Raw genomic sequence first — 22,271 nt, 5'->3', positions numbered from 1 at the left:
ACAGCACATCTTGGTCATTTTAATAGATAGTAAATTGCCTTTCTGATTTATAGTTTTAGGGGTGGGGTTATGATAAAAATAACTTGGTGATTTATAAAACATCTTCTTAAGTCAACAGATCGTTAGTAGGTTTGTCTGACTTTACAGCCAACAGTCTCACCACCCTGGTTACCATAGAAACAGGATGCCTCTCTCTGTTGCCATGGCTACCTCTTTCTAGAACACAATTGGTGGGTCTCTAACAGTTTGTGATTCTGAAAAAAAGAAAGAAGAAAAGCCAGAACTACCAGTTTGGGTTTATGCTGCCTTAATCAGGCGACATTGCCTGCACTGTCTTGAAATTTCACAGAGTGGCCTCTGAGGTGCAGCCACACTGGGTGACGGCTGGCCCTGGGCTGCCAGGCAAAGCTCCCTTTGTGGCCGCTTTGTTAGACTAAAAGCTCAGGAGGGTCAGCCCTCCAGCTGATCTAGGTCCTGGGTGTGGGGGCATATAGCTACTGCTAGGGGAGGGGGCTGGGGGAGAAAGGACAGGGTCTGGCAAATGGCAGGAAATCAGGAATTGGTGGGTGACAGGCAGGTCTAGAGATGGGAAATCCAGGAGACTGGGCAGGGAAGCAGGCTGAGGGCATCAGGGAAGGCTGGGGAGGCTGAGTCGGGCTGGGGCTGCCATCCTGTGGGAAAGTCAGACACTGATTCAGTCACACCCAGCGGGGGCGAGGCGGGCAGAGGAGGGGCCAGCTGTACCGTTGCGCCCGGCGTTCGGGGTGTTTGTAGGAGGTGTGCTGTGTGGTGACCACACGTGTGCTCTGAGTGTATACGCACAGGGAGTGTGGGAGCTGTGTGGGTGCGTGCCTCACAGTGCAGTGCCTGGGTGTCCATGCTTGATGGGCAGTGATGTGTTCCAGTACAATCCGTCTGCCCTGTGATTTCTGTGTATGTGTGGTCAGGACCCTGGGCTATAGTTTGTGTGGCCACTCATCACAGGTGTATGCTTAGGTAATGGGTCAGGTGCCTACTCTGGGCAGCAGTGTGTGTCTGGGGGTGACTGTCCTCAGATGCCCAGCCCTTGACGGCAGCTCCTATATTCCAGCCAGCTTTGGGGGCTAAAAACACGGCTCTGTGCACTAGGGAGCGGCCTTAACTGTGTCTGGATGACTTGATCTTGGAGCTTGACACCCATAGCTTGGACTGTGTGTGCCAGCCCAGGGTGCTGCAGAGATGGCTCCCAAGGCTCACTGCCTGGGCCTGCCAGGCAGAGGTTCCCTCCCTGCCAGGGGTCAGCTGATTCTGGGAACTCCCCATCCTTTTGCATCCACCCTGTCACTCTGGCTGAGCTCCCTGAACAAGTTGTGGTCATCTCTCAGCCTGCCCTCTCTGGGTCTGCCAGGATACGGTGGGCCAGATAGAGATGCAGGCTGGGCCATCTGAGGCTGCTGTCGGCATTGAGTCCCCGAGCAAGATGGGGCAGCCTCCCCGCCCCAGGCACTAGCGAGTGTTGGGCACCGAGGCCCAAGACCATTTCAGGCATTCTGGGCTCCAGCCTGTGGATTCAGGTATCCTGGTTCTCTCTCTCACTGGGGACAGACATAACCTGACCTCAGGGAGTCCAAGCTATGGATGTCAAGCTCCAAGACTGAGTCATCCAGACACAATCAAGGCCGGCTCCCTAGTGCACAGAGCTGTGTTTTTAGCCCCCAGAGCTTTGGCATCTCTGGTGGTGGACAGAGCTTAGACAATGGAGCCAGATCAACTTGGGTCCAAGCTTCAGCTTCATCACTAGCCTTAATCCTTGGTTTAGTCCCTGAACCTCTCTTTCCTTTTTGGCACAATATGGTACAACCACCTGTCTCACCAGGTCTGTGGGAAGGTTAAAGGTACACAGTAGGCCTTTTGGCTTTTTTTTTTTTTTTAATATTTATGGCTGTATTGGGTCTTTGTTACTGTGCACGGGCTTTCTCTAGTTGTGGCGAGTTGGGGCTACTCTTCATCCCGGTGCTCGGGCTTCTCATTACAGTGGCTTTTCTTGTTGCAGAGCACAGGCTGTAGGGCAGGCGGGCTTCGGTAGTTGCAGCTTGTGGGCTCTAGAGCACAGGCTCAATAGCCTTAGTTGTCCACGGTTTGTGGGACCTTCCCAAACCAGGGATCAAACCCATGTCCCTGCATTAGCAGGCAGATTCTTTATGGCTAGACCACCAGGGAAGCCCTAGGCCTTTAGCTTTGATAGCTTCTCCTCTCTCCTTCCTGGCTCAGCTTCCCTGAGGATGGGCGGGAGGGCACTAGGAACTCACTCGGCCGTGAGCTCTTGCTTTGGCTTTGATGCACTGGGGCTGACTTGCTAGTCGCTAGGCTTAGGAGATTGTGGCAGTCTGAGCAAGCTGGGGCGCCGTCCTCCACAGTGATCCTAAGGGCCCACTTGGACCCAGATGTTGCTTGGGCCCTGCCTGTGACAAAGGACTAGGTGCCAGCAGCAGAGTCTAGGAAGCCTGACTTCTACCTCCCCAGATCCTCTGGGGAAGAAGTCCTAGTATCTAAGGCTGATCGCTGCTGCCCACCCCGGCACCCCCACTCCTTGGTCACTGGGGCTCAGAGAGGAAAGAATCTGAAAGGGATGGCCATTGATCCCTGAGAACCCAGGATTTGTCTATCCTAATTTTAGAAGACCTGACCACTTCCTGGGCCTCAGTTTTCCTGTCAGGACCTGTCGTTCAAGAAGAGCCAATGAGTGTAGAGCTCTGAGGGCCTTTGAGGGCACCTGGGAGGAAGTGAGACGCCCCCGGGGACATCAGTGCCCTCTCTGGGCTGTTCCTGTGAGGCTTCCTAAGCACTAATGAGCACAAGTTGGAGACAGCCTCGCTGCCTCCCTGGGGGCAATTTAGAGGCTCCTTGGGTGGTGGGGTGGGGACTTCATTTGCCGCCTCCTAAGGGCCTCAGGGCCAAGAAGAGGTCTCCCTGGGAGAGGTGTCCCAGGAGAAGGGCTACTTAGTGGGGCGCTGATGGGTGGATGGGTTTTTCCACGTGGAGATCAGCAGAAACACCCTGGAGGAAAGAGCAGCAGGTGCAGAGACACAGAGATGGAAGGTCAGAAATGGCAAAGGGTTGCACATGGCAAGAATGCTGGGTGCTTGAAGGGAGAGGTCCCTGGGAAGTCAATGTGGTCTGGGCATAGGGAGCCTCACATGCTAGGCTGAGAAGTCAGGGCTTTTCTCTATGGACAGCACGGCCAGGTGGCCAAGCAGAGAGCTGGGATTCCAGTGGTTGCCCTCTCTGAATACTGCGTGGATGCTCTACTTGTGGCTGAGATTGAAGCCTACAATCTGATGGCTTTTATGACAGTGACCCCATTGAGAGAGAGTCCCATGTGCATGGAGAGGACAGAGGAGGACAGCTGTGGGACAATTTAAGAAGGGGATGCCATGGCTGATGGAGCAGAGAGGAGAGGCAGCGCTTCCTGCCTTCCACCACTGGCCAGGATCAGGAGCCCAGAGATGCAGCAGGCCCAGCCTCTTGGCATCCTTTAGATATTCACAGTGTCCATGTTCCTCTCCTCTCTCAAAAAGACCAGGGGAGGAACATGACCTGGCCCTGCGAGCCTGGGCTGTGAGCTCCAAGCTCTAAGACGGGGCCCTTCAGAGGGAATCTGAGGCCAAATACCCAGCATTTGGGGATGTGTTCTTGGCTCCAAGAGCTTTGACAACTGCTAAAGGAAAAAGTGCTGGAGCTGGATGAACCTGGATCGGAGTTGGTGACCTCTTCCAGTTGCTTCCAGTTTGCTTTCCTGGCCTGCCCCTGTGCTGTCCCAGGTCAGCACTATCTGGACCTTTAAAGTGCTGTTTCTGGAGTCGGAAAACCTGGCTTAAGTCCCTGCACTGCCCTCATCTTGTCCAAACCCCACCTACTTCATAGGGCTGATGGGGGCTCACCTTTTCTGTCCACTGCATTTCACTTGTCTCTGTGTGTGTCCTTTATCTTGAGCTGTGCAGGGGGCTCCCTGGAGGCAGGGCTGAGGTCTTATTGCACTGAAGGGAGGGAGGGAGAAAGGAAAAAGAAGGACGAGATGAATGAATGAACGCGTGTCGGATGGAAAAGAGGGAGAGAAGGGAGGAGGAACAGGAAGGAACAGAAGCAGGGAGAAAAGGATGAATGGTATGTGGACAAAAAGGAGGGAGAGAGGACAGAAGGAAGGAAGGATGAGGAAAGATGGGTGAAAGGGAGAAAGAAAGGAACAAAGGGAAGAGGGAAGGATGGATGGAAGGAAGAAGGCAGAGGGGTCACACTCGATAGTAGTCTAGGATCAAGTTTTTGAAAATGGCATGACTCTCTAAAGCCAGCAGAAGCCAGCATGCCATGATGAGTGGCTTGGGTAGATCATTTCCTGTTTCTGTGCCCCAGACTTCCTGTTTATAGCATGCAGTGTCTTGGACCAGACAGTCTCTAAAGGCTGCTCTTACTCTGATATTCTAAAATGCTGACTTTGTCCCTTCCCCTCTCCTCTCCCTTTCTCTCAACCTGGAATGTGTCTTTAAAGGTCCACACAGTTCTTCATTTCTAGATCTATGCTAGGTTGGGCGGCAGGTCTCATGGCCATGGTCAACCCAGACAGGGTCAGCACCAAGTGGGGAGGTACGTCTATACAAACTAAAGAGATTACTAGAAGCAGCATGGCTGCCTCTTATGGCAGGTAAAGAGTGGCACCTTGGCACTCCTTGAAGTTTTCTGTGAAGGCAGCTCTGGAGAATGAACTTGCCACCCATTCTAGTCTGTAGCTCAGAACTGCCTCCAGGGAGATGGCCTTGCACTGTTCATGGTCTGTCTTGACAGGCTGGGAGAAGGGGAGTCCAGAGGGGAGGGAAGCAGCAGGAACATGAAAGCTGTGTTCCTGGAGGAGAACTCTCTGGCCAGGGTTCCTCTACCAAGGGCAGTGTTAAAGTTCCATGATCCCAGACTGGAGGCTGTAAGAAGAGCGGTTGTCTGGAATTCAGTCTGAGCGGGAAGGTCTGAAACTCTGACAGCTGCTTGATTTTCTTTCCTAGGGTACCCATGTTTGCTTGTGGTTAGTGAAGCCCAGTGGGCCATCAGATGGGGGTGAGGGTGAGCAGACCAAACCACAAACTCTCCTGAGCCTCTCTCAGGGGGCGGGGCCAGAGAAGGCCATTCTGGACAGACTGGTTATCCTGGCCATTTCCTTCTCCCCCAGGTGGGGGATCTGAAAGGACCAGGCACTAGTCCTGGAAAACCCTAGTTCCCCAGCAGCTTCTTCCTTTCTCCCACCCACCCCTCCCCCTGGGGCCAGCTGACTGCAGCAGGAGCAAAACCATCTCTATGATTTATGGTGCGTTTGAGGACCCTTGGTCCAATTCTTCTCCTTATGCCTGAATCTGCAATGCAGTATTTCTGACAAATGACCATTTAGTCTTTATTTCCGTATCTCCAGGATGGGTAACTCACTTCCAATACATGACGTGAGTTCCTGGGACAATAGAGAGACATGGGTAAAAGAGTTGTGTGAGGGCTTGGGGAAGATACATCTTTTGCAATTCAACATAGGATAGAACATGAAGAGACTGCCTGCACGAGGTACAGAACCATGAAAAGAGAGTGAACGGCCTAGCGCAGGGACGGAAGGAAGATGGGAGATGTGGCCTTTGAGGGGCCTGGCTCCCCCGTAGCTTCCCTACCCTCCTTTCTTTGCCAGCCTCAGCCTCAGCCTCAGCCACCGAGGTCACTTTCATCAGTGGTGGGGTGGGGTGCTAAATGCTTTAATAAGTCACATCTAGAATGCAGCATCTCAGCAAAGCAGAAGTGTATTTCCCACCCATGTGTTTAGTAGGTGTCTTTCTTTCCAGGGACCCAGCTACTTTCTTATGGTGGCCCTGATGGCTTCCTTGGGCTTCAGCATTTGACTGGCAATCAGGGAAAGAGAGCGGGCCTGAAAGGTTGAGCAAGAAGGTTTTGTGAGCCAGGCTTGCCTTCACGCACACCCTTTTGTGCCTGAGACCAGTCATATGACCCCACCCAGCCTGGAGGGCAGGCTGGGAAATTATGGTCTAGCCACGCATCCAGGAAGAAAGGAAAGGCATTTGTGAAAACAGAAATCTCCGCCACAGCCTCTTAACCCTTCAGGTCTCCTAACCCCATATTCCACGCTCTGAAGAGGGACCAGTGGCCTGCCTGCCTGGCCCATGTCAGAAGGGGCGTCCTGCAGGCATCTTGCCCAGCCTGGCCCCAGAGGTACCCAGTCTCTGCTTTGGGGGAAGGGCCTCCCCTCTGACACTGTGTGTTTCTCCTCCACAGTATGTGGCCTTTGCCTCCCTGTTCTTCATCCTGGTCTCCATCACCACTTTCTGCCTGGAGACCCACGAGCGCTTCAACCCCATCGTGAACAAGACGGAGATCGAGAACGTGCGGAACGGCACGCAGGTGCGCTATTACCGGGAGGCGGAGACGGAGGCCTTCCTCACCTACATCGAGGGCGTCTGCGTGGTCTGGTTCACCTTCGAGTTCCTCATGCGTGTGGTCTTCTGCCCCAACAAGGTGGAGTTCATCAAGAACTCCCTCAACATCATCGACTTCGTGGCCATCCTCCCCTTCTACCTGGAGGTGGGCCTCAGCGGGCTGTCCTCTAAGGCCGCCAAGGATGTGCTGGGCTTCCTGCGCGTCGTGCGCTTCGTGCGTATCCTGCGCATCTTCAAGCTGACCCGCCACTTCGTGGGCCTACGGGTCTTGGGCCACACTCTGCGAGCTAGCACCAATGAGTTCTTACTGCTCATCATCTTCCTGGCTCTCGGCGTCCTGATCTTCGCCACCATGATCTACTATGCCGAGAGGATAGGGGCTCAGCCCAATGACCCCAGCGCCAGTGAGCACACCCACTTTAAGAACATCCCCATCGGCTTCTGGTGGGCTGTGGTCACCATGACGACGCTGGGCTACGGAGACATGTACCCGCAGACGTGGTCCGGCATGTTGGTAGGGGCGCTGTGTGCGCTGGCGGGCGTGCTGACCATCGCCATGCCTGTGCCCGTCATCGTGAACAATTTCGGGATGTATTACTCCTTAGCCATGGCTAAGCAGAAACTACCAAAGAAAAAAAAGAAGCATATTCCGCGGCCACCACAGCTGGGATCTCCCAATTATTGTAAATCTGTCGTAAACTCTCCACATCACAGTACTCAGAGTGACACATGCCCGCTGGCCCAGGAAGAAATTTTAGAAATTAACAGAGCAGGTAGGAAACCTCTTAGAGGCATGTCGATCTGACCTTTCACCTCTGCCCCCTGTAGCGATGATTCCAGATTCAGTCAGACTGCTTCCTTAGTTCCGTGGGTGACTCTGGACCCCACGCTCAGTCTCGAGGTGTGGTGTCTGGGGGCCCAGGGAGATGCTGGGCAGCCAAATTCACAAGGCGAGAGCCTGCTAGAACCTCACTGGTGGCCCCCGGTAAGGAGGTTGACACACTGGTCTCGTGGGGTTCTGAAGAGATGCCACGGCCCGCGAGGTTGCTGAGGACTCTCTTAGCGGGAGCCCGGGTGCTCCGCTGCTCAATGGGCAGGAGTTGGGCATGAGTCGCTGACTCAGGCCACTGACCCAGAGTTACGGCGGGGCGGGGTGGGTGTGATTGGGAAATGCCAGACAGATGCCCATTTGGTCTTTACATGGCTCCCTTCGGGCAGTGCACATGGCACGGATGGTGCCTGGGCTCTGGCAGGAGGTCCCTGCAGAGACAGCAGCAAGGATTCTCACCCCCCAGCAGAGCCTGTCTCCATAGCTGAGTAGCATTCCTGCTCCGATGCCCGCTGCCTAGCTCCAGGCGCGTCCTCGGAGACGCCTCTTGCCCTCCGTAACAAGCTTACTCACCCCACAGCATGCGGAACCAGCTCATCTTCTACCACCACTCTAGAGTTTAGCGTTTATCTTTAGGAACCTGTTGGAGTGACTCTAGCTTTCACGTTGTCTGTTTGGGTTGATGGTCCAGTGGGAGTTTCCGGTGGCCTTCTTTCTGATGGAAGCGGCTGGTGAGCAAAGGACTAGAGGGGGCCACCACCCGGGCAGCTTAGATGAAAGCGCTTCAGACCAGCAACAACCTCCCACTGAGAGTGTTCCCTGTTTCCAGCGGTAGGGACTGCAGCAGCAATACACCACATCCCAACCAGTGTACGCCACTTTCCCGTGAATTCAGTGGGGGGTCAGGGAGGGGGGAGGGGGGCCATGAAACAATACTAGTCACCGTGGGATATATTCTCATATTCCATGGCTAGTGGTTCGTTATGGGACTATCTCAGTTTTATGAGAACCTGCACATAGCACATAAAGTTGATCATGGGGCTCTGGTCCGAAGATATAAAGCCCATAGTCTACCTCTACCCATGGAATACCATCGACTTATTCTGTGGACACAGGGATTTGAAGGGAATGAATGACCCAGGAAAGCATGACAACACTGAACTCAGAAGGAGTGCTGGGGCGAGGGAGGCTGAGTGAGTGACAGGTAGTCTTTAGTCTGCAGAAGACACCCCTGTGCCCAGGGCAGGAGGTAGGGGCTGCAGGCTCCCTCAGCCCTAGAGGAGCAAGCTGTCCCCTGGTTTGAATGGCCTTCCCAGTGGCTGACTGATTCTTTCTTCCCTGATGCCCCACTCTCTGGCCCACCACCCCATCCTGCTCCTCATTTGGCTTCATCCCATAGCTATACTGCCCAGAGTGGTCCCCCCAAAGTCCACCTCTCTGTCTGAGGTCTTTCTAGCCCCTTCACCTGGTCCCATACTCCTCCCCACTCCCTGGAATCCCTGTAGACACCTGAGAGGAATGTGGCTAGGGTTCTGGGCTGGGCCAGGAGCAGGGCAGGGATCTCAGAGGCTGGAATGGGAGGGCCTGGGGTGGGGCTGGACTCCTCGGCCAATGCATGGCTTCTGCTTAGCCAGCCAGGCATGGGCCGTGGAAAGCCCCTGCCCCACCTCTCTGCTTTGGATCATCTCGCACTTCTGTTCAACCTCAGGAGCACCGTCATGGCAAGGAAAATTCCTGGGCCTTTGGGAAAAGGTCTGGGTGGGCCTCGCCCCTAGCTTCACTGCAGGCCTCAGCAGGAAGAGTTGCGCCTGAGTGGCATCACCATAGCACTCCTTGGCCCCCTGTCCCATCCTCCCCAGTGATTCACTCCAGCCAGGCACAGATCCTTCAGTCCCAGGCAATGCCAGTATTCTCCATGTGCTGAGGGCATGTGTGCATGCACATACACACACACACGTGCACACACGTGCACACATGCATGCATGTGCACACACAGAGTGCAGATGTGTGTTCTGATATGTGCACCAGCTAGCCCCAGAACACAGGCCCTCTTCCCGGAAAGCCTGTGCACTCCTCCTAGAGCCCCTGCACCCCACCACCATGACTGCCCTGTCCCTGGGACCCTCCTTGCCCTGGCCCCAGGTCTCAGGGATCCAGACTGTCCTGGCTTAAGCCAGGTACTTGGAGCCCTTCTCTCTGGGGCCCAGATGCCTCACCCACTCCCGTCCCCCATACTCTGCCTCCTCCCCTTTCCCAAGTTCTCATTGCTCCTAGGGGTGCTGTCTTGACGTCCCAGACCTGCTCCGAGCCTGGTCCCTCACCATAACCCTCCTCCCTCTGAAAGCTGGTGTGTGAGAACCAAATTATCACCCAAGTGATAAGGATAAGTGTGTGATCCTTAGGGAGTGTCTCCCTAGCTCTGCATCCCTGAGTCCCTTCCTGTTGGCCTCCTTTTCTGCTTGCATCTATGCTCCTTGGTGGGCATGGGGTTGGGATGTGTTGGTGAGTGACTGCGGGGGAGGCCAGAAGTGAGGAAGGCAAATGTGATGGGAGGCTGGACCCCGCAGGAACGGAGAGCTGAGACGCGGTGCCCAAGACCTTGACAGCCTCCCTCCACCCCAAGGGCAGTCAGTTGGCCCAGTGAGACCTGGGGTTCTCCAAATCCCCTTTAGAACCTGGGTTGGGGCGAAGTGCAACACGCTGGGCTCTGAGGGCACCCCCTGCCCAGGGCCAGACTCCTGGGACTCAGGCAAGCCGTCCCAGTCATGTCAGCACCCTCCCTCCCCTCCCCATCTTGGTCTCTCCTGCAGCCTCAGGTCGAGTGTCTGGTCTCCTCGGTACCATGGCTGACGTGGCCCCAGTGTTTGGGGGATTTGTCCCAGCAGGGGTTGTAGGGTCTCATGGGGGGATGCCAGGATGGCACCCCCATGGTCAAGGACTGGGGTTGATAGTCCAGGAGAAGCTGCTTCTCTCGCAGAAAGGGGGTCCCTCCCCAACCTGCTCCGGGCACTTCAGAGTGCTCCCTCTGTCCTGCCATGTGCATTCACGTGTGTCTCGTCCATCTCTGCTCCTGTGATGTGGGTTGCTCCTCTGTGGTGCTGCGTCTGGGGCTGCGGGGTCCCACCATAGGTGAGCAGGGGGCTGGCCCAGGGGACGGGTGGTGGCCAGACCTTCCCCTTCCTGTCCATCAGCACCTAGGACAGCAGTGAGGTCCTGAAAAGCACTCCCGTCTGGGTCTTCCCCGAGCTGGGACAGAGCTGCCCCTGCAGCCTCCAGGGTCTGCCCTGAGCAGCTGAGTCCAAAGCGCCCCCTGCCCCGGCCCTCCACCCCACCCCTGCTGGCTGCAGTGGGTGCAGGAAGTGGTGTACCCCCCGGGGCAGGGGAGGTGGTGGGATTGGGACAGGGGTGACCAGGCAGGGTGTGGGCAGGGCCCCTCAGCAGGGGCTAACCAAGTTTCTGCTCAGATGCAGGGCCAGGGTGGGCAGCGGGGGGCCCTGAGTGGGGTCAGCGAGGCCCCCAGGTGGCTGAGGGGGATGGAGCGGAGACATAAGGGGCTCTGAGGGCCAGGACTGGGCGTTCTTTTCTGTGTTGTTCTCATGCTCTCTCCTTCTCTCTCCCCACTAATCCTGTTTCTCTCTCTCTCCTCGTTCTGTTGCATGACTTGTGCCAGTTCTCGTGATTGTACTCAGCTCGTGTCTCTCACAGACCGTCCCCAGTTAACCTGGGGCTTTTTCCCTGAGCCCCCAGCTGGGCAGCCCCACTCTGGGGGGCTAAACCCAAGGAAATTCCCAGCCACCCCACCTGCCCTGCCCTAGCCCTGCGTGCGCCCCCGGCGCCCGCTGCTGGTGTGAACAGTAAGTACCTTGGTGGTGCCTGGAGACCAGGGCACACAAGCCAGCCTGCTGGCTCAGGGCCGGACATCGGGTTCTCCTTGCTCCAAAGTTTAAAAAAAATGACCCTCTCGCGGACGCTCATCTCTCTCAGCCCATTTCAAAGCCTGGAAACCATCTTTGTGAGACGCTGCCCATGCTGCCATTTCATCATTGCAGGCCCTCGGGTCTAGTGGGGGCCAAGGGGCCCTGGGAGGGCAGGGCCCCCAGCCTTCTGGGGAGCAGGTGGGAACTGCGGGACCTGGTGACCATCTCATCTAAAGGACAAGGTTGGGGTATGAGGGGGCAGTCTTGGGTGAGCTGGCACCTCTGGTTTTTTTCATGAGTTCCCTAGGTTTGGTAAGCTGGCCGCTCCTTGGCCAGTCTCTTTTCCAGCCCTCCTCTGGAGTTGGGGAGGGAGAGTGTGGTTCCCAGTTTCTGAGAGCACCCCCACATCGCAGAGAAGCCCACAGCCCAAGGAGGCTGGCTCCTTCAAAGAGCAGGACCCAAACACTCCCACCCAGGCACAGCCTCTTCTCAGAGGTCATGTTTGGGAGAAGAAGCAGGCTCTGAGGAGGGAAGGGGGTCTGGCTCACACACACCCAGGCAGCCCATTCAGCTGCCCCCTGGCCCGACCCCTGCAAGGAAACCAGCCTCAACTTCAGGCCCTCTAAAGCCTGTGGGAGCTGACTGCCCCAGGGGAATGGTACTGGGGGGCAGAGTCACACGGAGGGTCTCAGGCTCGGCTGCCCAACCCTGGGTGAGCCCTGCAGGCGGTGGATATCTCCGCTGACAGGCAATGGCCAGTGGAGAGACTGCAAGTTCTGGCTCTCCCCCCAGATGGAGATGCTGCCTGGTAGGACTCACTGTTTTCCCCTAGAAGAAAATGCGTACAGGGTACTATGGGCTCCAACTTCCATCCCCCTATCCACTTCCTCCTCCCTTAAACTTCCTTCCCCTCTCCCCAGAGACCCTTGGGAGGGCCAGCCAGACTGGGAGGCAGGGCCAGGCTGGTCTGTGTGCACACCTGTGTGCCCTCAGACACACCCCAGTGTTAGGCAGCCCCCAGTTCTCCAGAGAGGCCCCAACCCCAGTCACGTGGTATCAGAGTTACCTTGGTACCTGGCCTTTCTGGTTCAGAGTGAATTGAGGAGTGAAGCCCCTGGGACTTGTCAAGAAACGCACTGTACATGGAATGCTTTGCCATCTTGTACGACAGACTTTTTTCTTAAGTTCCAAAATTATGATGGGATTTTTCTTTTTTTTTTTTTTTGGATTTGCTTTACGAATAAACCTGATTGGTCCATTTCTCTTTTGACTGCCTGCCTCTTTGTAGTGACACGATGTGTACACGGATGGTGGTCCGGCCCGCGGGCACGCCGAGTGTGTGCACACGGAGAAGGATCACTTCTGTGTGTAGTTACATGATGAAGAGGGTCACACCGGGTGGAGACTCTCTCCAGCTTTTTGCCCCTCGTTAGGCTTTCAGAGGGCCTCCCCCTGTGGTCACGCCCACAGTGGATCTGTCTTCCCTTGAGGCTCTCACCCTAGAGGAAGTCTTTGAGGAAAGCTCAGGCTTCCCTCATAACTCAGTTAGTGAAGAATCTGCCTGTGATGCAGGAGACACGGGTTTGATTCTTGGGTCGGGAAGATCCCCTGGAGAAGGAAATGGCAACCCGCTCCAGTATTCTTGCCTGGAAAATCCCATGGACAGAGGAGCCTGGTGGGCTACACAGTCCCTGGGGTTGCAAGAGTCGGACATGACTTAGCGACTAAACCACCACTACCACCACCAGGGCCCACCCTGGGGACTGAGTCGGTGCCACCCTAACCAGGAAGAGTCTGCTTGGAGGGCAGAAAGCAGGGGAGGGGTCCCCAAGAGTGATGGGTCGGGGCAGAGGCTGACGGAGCCCTCCCTGCCAGCTCCAGAGGTGTCCACGATGCTGCTCTTGGATTTGGGGGAGCGCCCTGCTCTGACCAGAGCTGCGCCCTCACCAAATGTGCCCCCAGACTTCTTCCCAGGTTCCTTCTCAGGCTACCGCAGAGGCCAAGACTCGTCTTTCCCACCCGAGCCCATCAGCCGCTGTTGTCTTTACACATCCATTTGCTCTGCTTTGCGGGGGACGCTGCCGAAAGGAGACGGAGGAATGGGAGCCCCTCCCAAACCCTGGCCGCTGTCACTGCCTCATGCCTGCATTCTTGTTGCGCCTGTGCAAGCTGACGAGGCCCGCTCGAGGCCGAGTAGGGTGGGAGACCCCTGGCTTGGTCTGGGTGGCGATCGGAGTGGACTGAGTGACCAGCTTAAGTCTGTGCGGAGAGGGAGCAGATTGAGTGGTCAACTGCATGGGGGACCAGGAGACTGCGTGCCCAGGTCTAGTCTGTATGGGTGATGGAGCGTAGAAAGTGACCGGATTAGGTCCATATGGGGGTGGGATAGAGTGATCAGATAGGGTGTGGTGGGGGAACAGCGTAAAGCAAATGACCAGAGAGGATCCACGGGGACCTGCAGTAGAGTTGACCCTTGGGGTCGGGGTGGGGCCCAGGGATGCCTGAGCAAACAGCTGTTTGTGGAGGGGGCAGCCGGGCTCTGGCCAGCAGCGGAGGGATCGGAAAAGGCTGCCGCTCTGGAGAGGAATGTTTCTGCGTGTCTGTCTGTCTTCTCCCTGAGCTCTGTGTCTGGCCCTCTACCCATGACCGCATCCACACCATCCTGTCTCATCGGCCCTGCCTTGGACGTTGGGCCTGGCCCCCCAGCACCACGCTTGCTGGGCCCATCACCGACTCATCTTTTTGCAAACTTTGAGCAAACCCAGGAACCCTCCTCCGCAGCACTGTGGGCAGCCCAAAGGCTGCCTGAACGAGCTGGGGAGCCCCAGCCTCGTGCCTCCCCTGCTCACTTTTCTGTCCTCAGTCACGGGCTGCCCTTTGCTGATGTCCCACTCTGGCCCGTCCCCCCCCGCACTAAACAGTTTTCAGTGTCTCAATAGCTTCTGCTTATATGTTTGAAGATTCCAAACTGAATGGGGAGGTGGCGAAGGCCGCGCTGGCGAACGAAGACTGCCCCCACATAGACCAGGCCCTCACCCCCGATGAGGGCCTGCCTTTTACGCGCTCGGGCACCCGCGAGAGATACGGACCCTGCTTCCTCTTATCAACCGGGGAGTACGCGTGCCCACCTGGTGGAGGAGTGAGAAAGGGTATGTAGAGGAGGCCGGGGTGCTCTGCGTCAGCGGGCCCGCCTCGTGCTCCTGCACAGGGGTGGGCGGGGCGGCGGGCGAGGGGCGCTGAGGGGCCCAGGAGCAGGAGGAGCCCCAGGGTCGGCCCCCGGAGGTCTGAGTCCCACCCTCCCCAAGTGGGACGGCAGGCTGGCAGAGAGAGCCTGAGGTCCAGGCAGCTGTGGGTTGGAATTGAGCTTGGGGGTAGGAGGGGACCTGGGGACAGGCTGACCGACTATGTTCCCCCCAGGCAGAGGGGTACCCAGAGATGTGGGAAGATCCTCGACTTCCCCCAGGCTACTCTGGCAGATGGCAGGTCAGACCCCAGTGGCAAAGTGATCTCCCCTGTCCCTTGGCTGGGGAGAGCAACAGGGTAAGCATGGGCTGGCCAGGACCCTGTGGGCCTAGCCACCCAAGATCCATGTTCTGGAAGAGGCATCCTTTAAAGAGAATCCGTAGACCAGTTGGGGGGAGGGGTGTGTCATGACGAGAGAGATAGCTTAAAGGCTTGGCAGTGAGGTTAGCGTCCTTGCAGAGGCAAGGCATGTGCCAGTCAGAACACTGCAAGTGGCAGAAAGGAAACTAGCCAAGAGGTGGTTACGTAGGACTCCATGCAACCCCTTCCAACCCCAGCACCCATTAGCCATGGCCCCGGGTGTGGTCAGCGCCCCCTTGTGGTTGGTGAAGGCGGAGCCCCGTGGTGCTCAGGGTTGGGTCAGACCCTTGTCTTATAAACCGACCTCCTGGAGACAAGGCTTCCATTAGAGCTTGAGCATGGACTCGGGAGAGGTTTGGGGCGGGGGCCCAGAGCACCCTAGATCCAGGCTCCAGACACCGTGCAGGGCCTGGAAGGCGGAGGAAGCCATCCTCAGCACAGCGGGCTGGCTGGGTGGCTCATGCATGTTGGGGAGCGGCTCACAGGCTCACACGGGATGGTTGCATGCTGACTGGGGTGAGCAGGTTGGGCTAGATAGTTGGTTTTTTAGAGCAACAGTTGGTGTAGCTGGTGGCCATTCACAACTGCTCCAGTATTTGAAATGGTTCAATAATATGTGAGGAGAAAATAGAGAATTCAAAATAAAGGGCAAACCCAGAAGAGGAGAGGCAGCCCACACGGAGATGGGGGAAGTCTTTCTGGTGCTTGGCGTGCTCTCCTGATCCAGGCTGGCCTCTGCTTCCTTGCCCTGCCTGGAGGTCCTTTGGACCCCAGCGCGTCATACCACGCCCTGCATGGTGCTGCATGGAAGGGGGGCTGCCGGCTTGGGGACTACCTGCCCCATCCTCGGCACCTTCCATGGATAGGCCTGAAGCTCCTCTTCACAACCGGCTTTCTCCCAAGTGGAGGCTCTAGAAAACTAGGATCAGGGGCAAGCCCAGGGGATGGGAGAGGAAGGCACGTAGACCTTTCCCCATGGCTGTGCTCTGCTGGTAAGGTCTTATGGGGCTGCCTGTCTCCCTCATCTTGAATGTTGGATCAATCTGTGTGGCCTGAAAGAGCAGACAGGAGAGTTTCTTGACTGGGCTTCCGGAAGCCCAGGGTGTGTGGGACAGAAGCAGCCTGTAGGGAGCAAGGAGTCCAGTGGCAACCACTGTCTGCAGGTGGTACCCACTCCGCAGTCCCCCAGAGGCACCGAGGGTGGGGAGCCCCCACCCACATCCACCTGGTCCCGCTCTCATGGAGTCATGACAGCCGCTGAGGACTCGCTTTTCTCAGGATAATGCCAGGCCATGAGCCGTGTGCAGGGTAGAGAACAGTTAGGGGCTCAACCCGTTCCCCCAGGAGGGAGAGAAAGAGGCGTGCTGGGCTGGCTCACTGCATGGGAGAACCAAGCCAACTGGAGAAGATCCTGCCTGCCTCTGCATGCGGCTGTTCGGTCTTTCCTCCTCCTTCCTTAAAAACTAAGTACCAAGCGGGATGGGAAAGCCAAGAAGAGAAGCTCAAGTGTTAATTGTATTCTTTACATACAGATCTTTGCAAAGAAAGCCCTGTCATTGCTAAGTATATGCCGACAGAGGCTGTGAGAGTGACTTGACCAGGCGACTTGGCCCAGGACACTGGTGGCTATTAAGCATCTGGGTGGACCTGCAGCCCCTCCTCGCCCTCGGACAGAGTAAATTCACGCCATGCAGGTTTGCCGGACGAGTCCGAGTGGCCCAGGCCTTGTACTAGGACGGACGTAGCTTTTCTACGGCCAAATGGTAACTGACCGTAGAGGATTTCTTTTCCTTCTTTTCCTTTTTTTTTTTTTTAAAAAAAAAAACTTTTAATTTATTCGGGGAAGGGGTGGGATGGAGGGGTTCCTTAGCATGACTTGCATGAAGTTCAACAGAAAACCCAGCAATCCAAACCCACGAACCCCGCCCCCGCAACTGTATGATTACCCTAAACCATGACAACAATGAAGAAAAACAAGCAAGAGTCCTCTATTTTCTTTCAAAGCTCTTTCCTTTTATACATGTTGTTGGAGCCAAACTGTAAAGGCGTTCGGTAGAAACCTGTACGTTTTTTTGGGGGGGAGGGGAATGGGCGGGGTGGGGAAGGAGTGGGGATGAGTAATGGACTGCTTCCTTTTTGCACATGGAGATGGAGAGTACAGGTGCCCAAAAGGGCAGTCGGTCAGTCATTGGTCATATTGACCTCACCTTCATAGTTCATCTCTCACGTGGAAACGGAAAACTTTGCTCCAAATAGAATTGTGGAAACGCACTGCCGCCTTCTTCCCTCTGGCATGCTTGCGACCCAGCGGACGTCTCCCCAAGACCCCTGACAGCAGCTAGTCTAGGTTGATTCGATCATCTTAGCGGTGTGTAGATTCAGTGTGACCAACTTTCATAACAAATTGTTCATAGTAGATAATCAACACTGTATGGATTTTTCAAGTGTTCTTTCAGAGCACCAAAAAAGATCAGGACTGTGGGAGGGCCAGTCCTCCTCCACCTTTATCAAGGCACAACCCAGCATTGTATGCAATTTAGTACTTCAGAGTTTAAAAACAAAAAAAAAAACTGCATGCCCAATGTTATGCAAAGCGATTCTAGCATGAAATAAATTTTGTATCATGGTTTCTGTATAGTCTAAAGCAGATTTGTTTTCCTGAAGCAATCGGAGGTTTTCAGAGACGCACTTCTGCATCTCGAATAAATATAGTATTTTCCCAACAGAAACAGAGGACAGTAGCTTGGCTTTGGTCTGATTCTAAAATTAGTGGTGGGGTGGGGGGTGGGGAAAGATGATATTTTTGAAAAACACATGCTTGAGTTGAAAAAAAAAATGCAACATCTCAAGCTCTCATTGCAGCTCACAACATTCCTGGAAAGAGAGCAATGCTGCTTTAGTTAAGCACCCTCCCCTCCCTGGGCCCTAGCCGTCGATAATAAAAAGCTGACTTTGGACATAAAGCATGAATTTGGGTTTTTATTGCCTCCAGCAGTGTCGCAATTCGGTTCTGGGCCCCTGGTCGGGCCTTCTGCGGCTGGGCTGGGGTGGGGTGAGCCTGAGCCTTGGCTCCTCTGGTCTCAGGGACCCATCCAAGGTACAGGTTGTCCTCTCACTGGGGGAAAGCCAGGACCGCTCTGCCCACCCCACCCTGCCCCTCCCCAGATCCTGTTGGTTGGGGGTGGGGGGAGGCAGCTCTCAGGAGGAATCAGCAAAAAAGGCCCTGACCTAAGACAGGCCCATCCTCTGGGGGTTCACCAACATGGAAACGTCTCTATGGATCCTGCCGTATTCATGACCCTTGAATCTGGTTATGTGGAGTTCCTAACCCCTGCCCCCGCCACTGCCCTTCATGCAGACCATGGTCACCTCCCTCCTAGGGCCGTTCTTGAATCTGATGGAGCCAGAGACAGGGGTCTGATGGGTCTGGGTGCCCCACCCAGCTGTACCCTTGCTGGGTGTTGTCCGGCAGCCACCTCATCACACACCCCTCACTCAGCCTGGCGGCGTCTTGGAAGGGGTGCAGGCCTCTCCTAGGGTTTTGATTTGCTTGAGTTGGTCATTTGGTCTTGATTTGCTTGGGTATTTCATTTTGTTTTGATCAGGGGTGGGGTGGGGATTGGGGTTCCAATTCTTTTCCTATCCATTAGAGAATCTCAGGTGGTAAAGTCCCTAATGGTCATGGCAGGCCACCTCTGAGCACTTTACAGATGAGGGACTGAGACCCAGAGGGGAATGCTCTGACCAGGGCCACACACAAGTGGAGATCAGTTGCCCCGGATTTCCGTTCCCTCGATCCCTGCCAGTATGGCCAAGTCAACGATCACATGGGTGGGGAGAAGCCTGAAGGTGGGTGTCGAATTCTCACCCAGCAGTTTCTCATCCCCTCTGAGCACTTACCTCAACTTCTCAGCTCCCTGTGCAGTCCAGAAACCAATGAATGGGGGGTGATGAGTGGAGCAGTGAGTGACAAGACCTCTGCCCAGGGGTCACGCGGCCACAGAGCTGCCTGATCCGCACCACCTGAGTAACAGCCATTCACAATCATCAGGACAGGGAAGCCAAGCAGTGTCAGCGGCTGCAGGGAGACCAGAGTTCCCTCGACCTGGGGTCCCTCCTGGGAGAAGGGCCTCTGGTGGACTCAGGTGGGACTTAACACGAGGCCATTTGGAATAGGGGTTTTTAGGGACACAGGAGCTGATGGGGAACAGGGATTAACATTCACTGAGCATCTGTCATGTGCAGGGCACCTGAGACAAGCTGTCTGATGATGACCCACAATAGTTCAACATGCCCATTATAGAGGCAAGAGAAGAGGCACAGAGAGGTAAAGTCACTGGCTCAAAGCCACACAGCTGATGAATGACGAAGCTAAGTTTCTAACCCAGGTGGTCTGACTCCAGGGCTCAGGTGAAGCCGTCTCAAGTCCTCATCGAGGACTTCCTGGGGCTGGAGGTGGAATTGATTGGAACACCAGAGTTATTGGTCCTGAATACCAGGTCCTCAGGCCGTGGGTGTGACAGAAAGGCCATTTACCTGCTGCTCTGAGCTTTCCATGCACATATCTGACTACCTCGATTTCCTGCTTAAATGCCTGTTGTCCTGAGAATGAAGCCAGAGTTCCTTAAATTGGCTGGCAAGGCCCTCCGGATCTCCTCTCCCAACTCTTACCTCTCTGTGCTCTGTTCACTGGGGAATTCGGACACTGCCCTTTAGGACCTGGAACCCCCATTCCACTTTCTGACTCACTACCCTCCAATTTCAATTTAAAACTAAGTCACTTCACTCAGAAGTGGTGGATGCAGGTGGAGGGCTTTACTGTGAGCCCCTGTCCTTGGTTCACCATTCTCAAGCACGGCCTCATCAAATTTTGACCTGATAACCCACTGGGACTGAAGGTGGTGGGTTGTCAAGGGGAGCCAGAGTGCCTGCAAGGGGAGCTTGTGTGGCAGGTTAGGATGTAAATATCCCCCGAAAAGCTGGTATGTGGCTGCCCTTCAACAGTCCTTCCAGGAGCCTCATACCTAAGACCTGTGAGCACAGAGGGGACCTCACTCCCCTCTCCTTCTTCCTTCCCTCATTCTCACAGGGCAGCGTGGTGGGGGGACGGGGGAAGGCCAATCAGCTTAGTCTAGCAGAAAAAAAAATCATTCTTAGAGATAAGTGGGCATTTTCTCAAGCTGGCTCCTATGGCTCATTAGCTAATCACCGTCAAATGATTGGCTATCCACAGCATAGTTAACAAACATTTGTTAGAGATAAAAGCAGAGGGTGGGTGGGGGTGAGGGAATCTCAGAGCTCACGGGCTCAGCCTCTCCATCCTACGGTAACCCTAACTGTGTACTGACCAGCTCATTCACTATTACCCACTGGGCATGTCCTCTGTCCCAGGACCCATCCTTGGTGAAGGGGTCCAGAATCAACCAAGACCTGGTCCCTTGCTCATGAAGAGCTCGAGATCTAGGAGGAATGAAGGGTTTGGGCATCTACAAGTCTGTGAATAACCAATAGGGTTCAGAGGATCCAGAAAAAAAGTCTGGGAGACACTGCCAACAGCCCCTCATCTCACTGAAAGCCTTGGGGCTTTCAGGTGCTGCTCTGATCTGGCCAGTGAGCTGACATGGAGAAGCCTATCCACTGCTGTCGCTGGAGGGGACTGAAGGGTCCGAGGTGTCATCTGCCAAGAGCCATTCATTCTGGCATGAGTGGATTAGCTGGGCTCCACAGGCTTCTAAGAGTCTGGCTCAGCTTCTGAGGCTTAGGGCCAATGCACCAACTTACCCTGACTCAGGCTGGGAAGGAGCCCCACGATCTTGTGCCCACAAGGAAGCCTTGGCAGGAGCATGAGGGCTCAGCAGCAGAGGCTTCGGGGTTCAGATTTCTTCCAGCAGGTGTCGGAAGAGGTAGGGGGAACTCCACATGGCTGTGCTGTAAGACAGACAGCATGCGGGTTTCTCAGGCATGGAAACCCTGTCTAGAAGGTATGGGCCTGAGGACTAACCCATGTGAGGCTGCCTTCTGATGCAGACCACTCAGCCTGTAGGACAGCAGGTAGCGGTCAATAATGGTGGACTTGCTCCAGTTTGGGTCATCTCTGGGCCATCCGATTGCTCCATCTCAGAAGGCTTGGTCACCTTGTCAAGACCAGCTCAGAGTGTCCAGACAAGTCCTTCCTTCCACTCTGGAAGTGCTTAGAAACCTCTAAGTACTGGCTTCTACTGGTCCTGGGATGTGGGAGGACCAAAGGCTTTGCTGGCCAGCGCAGTGATGTGGACCCCATGCACTGGTGTTCAAGGTCAGCCAGTGGCCTTGGGTGGTCTCTAGGTGTAGGCCTGAGGAGCTCAGGATGGCCCTTATCCCCACTCTCCTGAGTCGAATCCCCTGCTGATCTCAGGGCCACCCCTTGTCTGTATCCCTTGTCTGGTTCAAAGTACTGGATGGGTCACCTCCCAATTAGGACCCTGGGCCAGGAGTAAGGTGTGTGACCTCAAGATGGTCCCTTCCCCTTTGTGGGCCTCTCTTTTCCCACATGAACAACAAAAATGTTGGATGAGATCAGTGGCTTTAAAACTTTTTCAAGGACCCCTTGTCAAGTGAAATCTTGTTTGAAACCTGACATATGTATAGGTTAAAATGATGCTGCTGTGAATAAGGTTGGAGGGGGGCAGACCTCTGTGTAGCTGGCGTTCCTTTACCCACAGCCCACACAGTGGCCACTGTCGGGAGGTTGCCCTCAGTCTCAGGAGACTGCGAGGGTCTGGAATACACTTTAGAGGCCACTAGGCTAGAATGTGATTACAGGTCCTCCAGTCATGATGTTCTGGACGTTTGTAATATTCTCAAGCCTTTGGAGCCTAGCATTCCCAGTTTCAAATGCTCTGCTGAGTCAGAGGGAGGCGCTGTGCAATGCGCCACCGCCCTGGCTGGCTGGTTGGTGATACTGCCCCCCAGGGAAAGACACTTTCTGAGGCCCTCTGGCCAAAGGCCTGCTGGCAGTCACAGCAGAGGAAAAGGTGCCATGGCCCCCAGAGCCATAGCTGCCACCCAGGGAAGCCTGAGGCCTGTGGTCTGGCCTGGTCCCCATTTCACCTGAAGGCCCCCTTCCTGCAGAGGCCAAGGGCCTGGGGAGCAGAGCTCAGGGGTTAGGGTTCTTGATGCTGCTTTTCCTTAAGAACCCCCCCTCCCATGGGGTGCCGGTCCCTCACCCAGAAATACAGCTTGGCAACTACAGTCACACAGACTGGCTGCAGAGTCCTGCCTGGCTCAGAAGACACTGACCTTGGGAGTCTCACTGGTTCTGAAGATTCCCTTGTCTGTCCCAGGGGTCTCTTTGGCCTGGTCTTTCCAGAAGTCTTGTCTCTTCCCCCACTTACTCATCTACACTTCCTCCACTCCCATTCCAGAGTCCTCTCCCAGTCACCAAGGAAAGAACTCCATCCTGTGCAAGTATTCAGTCACCAGATCAGGGTA

General features: G+C 55.4%; 1 protein-coding gene across 1 annotated transcript in view; it reads left to right on the top strand.

Annotated features, from left to right (window-relative positions):
* Positions 1-16,868, top strand: part of KCNC1 (potassium voltage-gated channel subfamily C member 1) — a 43,969-nt gene extending 27,101 nt beyond the window's left edge. The window contains exons 2-4 of the mRNA XM_055423269.2: positions 6,292-7,225; positions 14,159-14,347; positions 16,334-16,868. Coding sequence (XP_055279244.1) covers positions 6,292-7,225; positions 14,159-14,347; positions 16,334-16,398 — 1,188 coding nt within the window. The 3' untranslated portion in view covers positions 16,399-16,868. The remainder of the gene's footprint in view (positions 1-6,291; positions 7,226-14,158; positions 14,348-16,333) is intronic.
* Positions 16,869-22,271: the final 5,403 nt, after the last annotated feature.

Source organism: Moschus berezovskii, chromosome 14 (assembly GCF_049115385.1).
Source record: "Moschus berezovskii isolate FMDL1 chromosome 14, NW_MosBer_1.0, whole genome shotgun sequence".
NCBI lineage: Eukaryota > Metazoa > Chordata > Mammalia > Artiodactyla > Moschidae > Moschus > Moschus berezovskii.
Note: the sequence above shows the minus strand (reverse complement) of the source record. Positions and strands in the feature narration are given on the sequence as shown.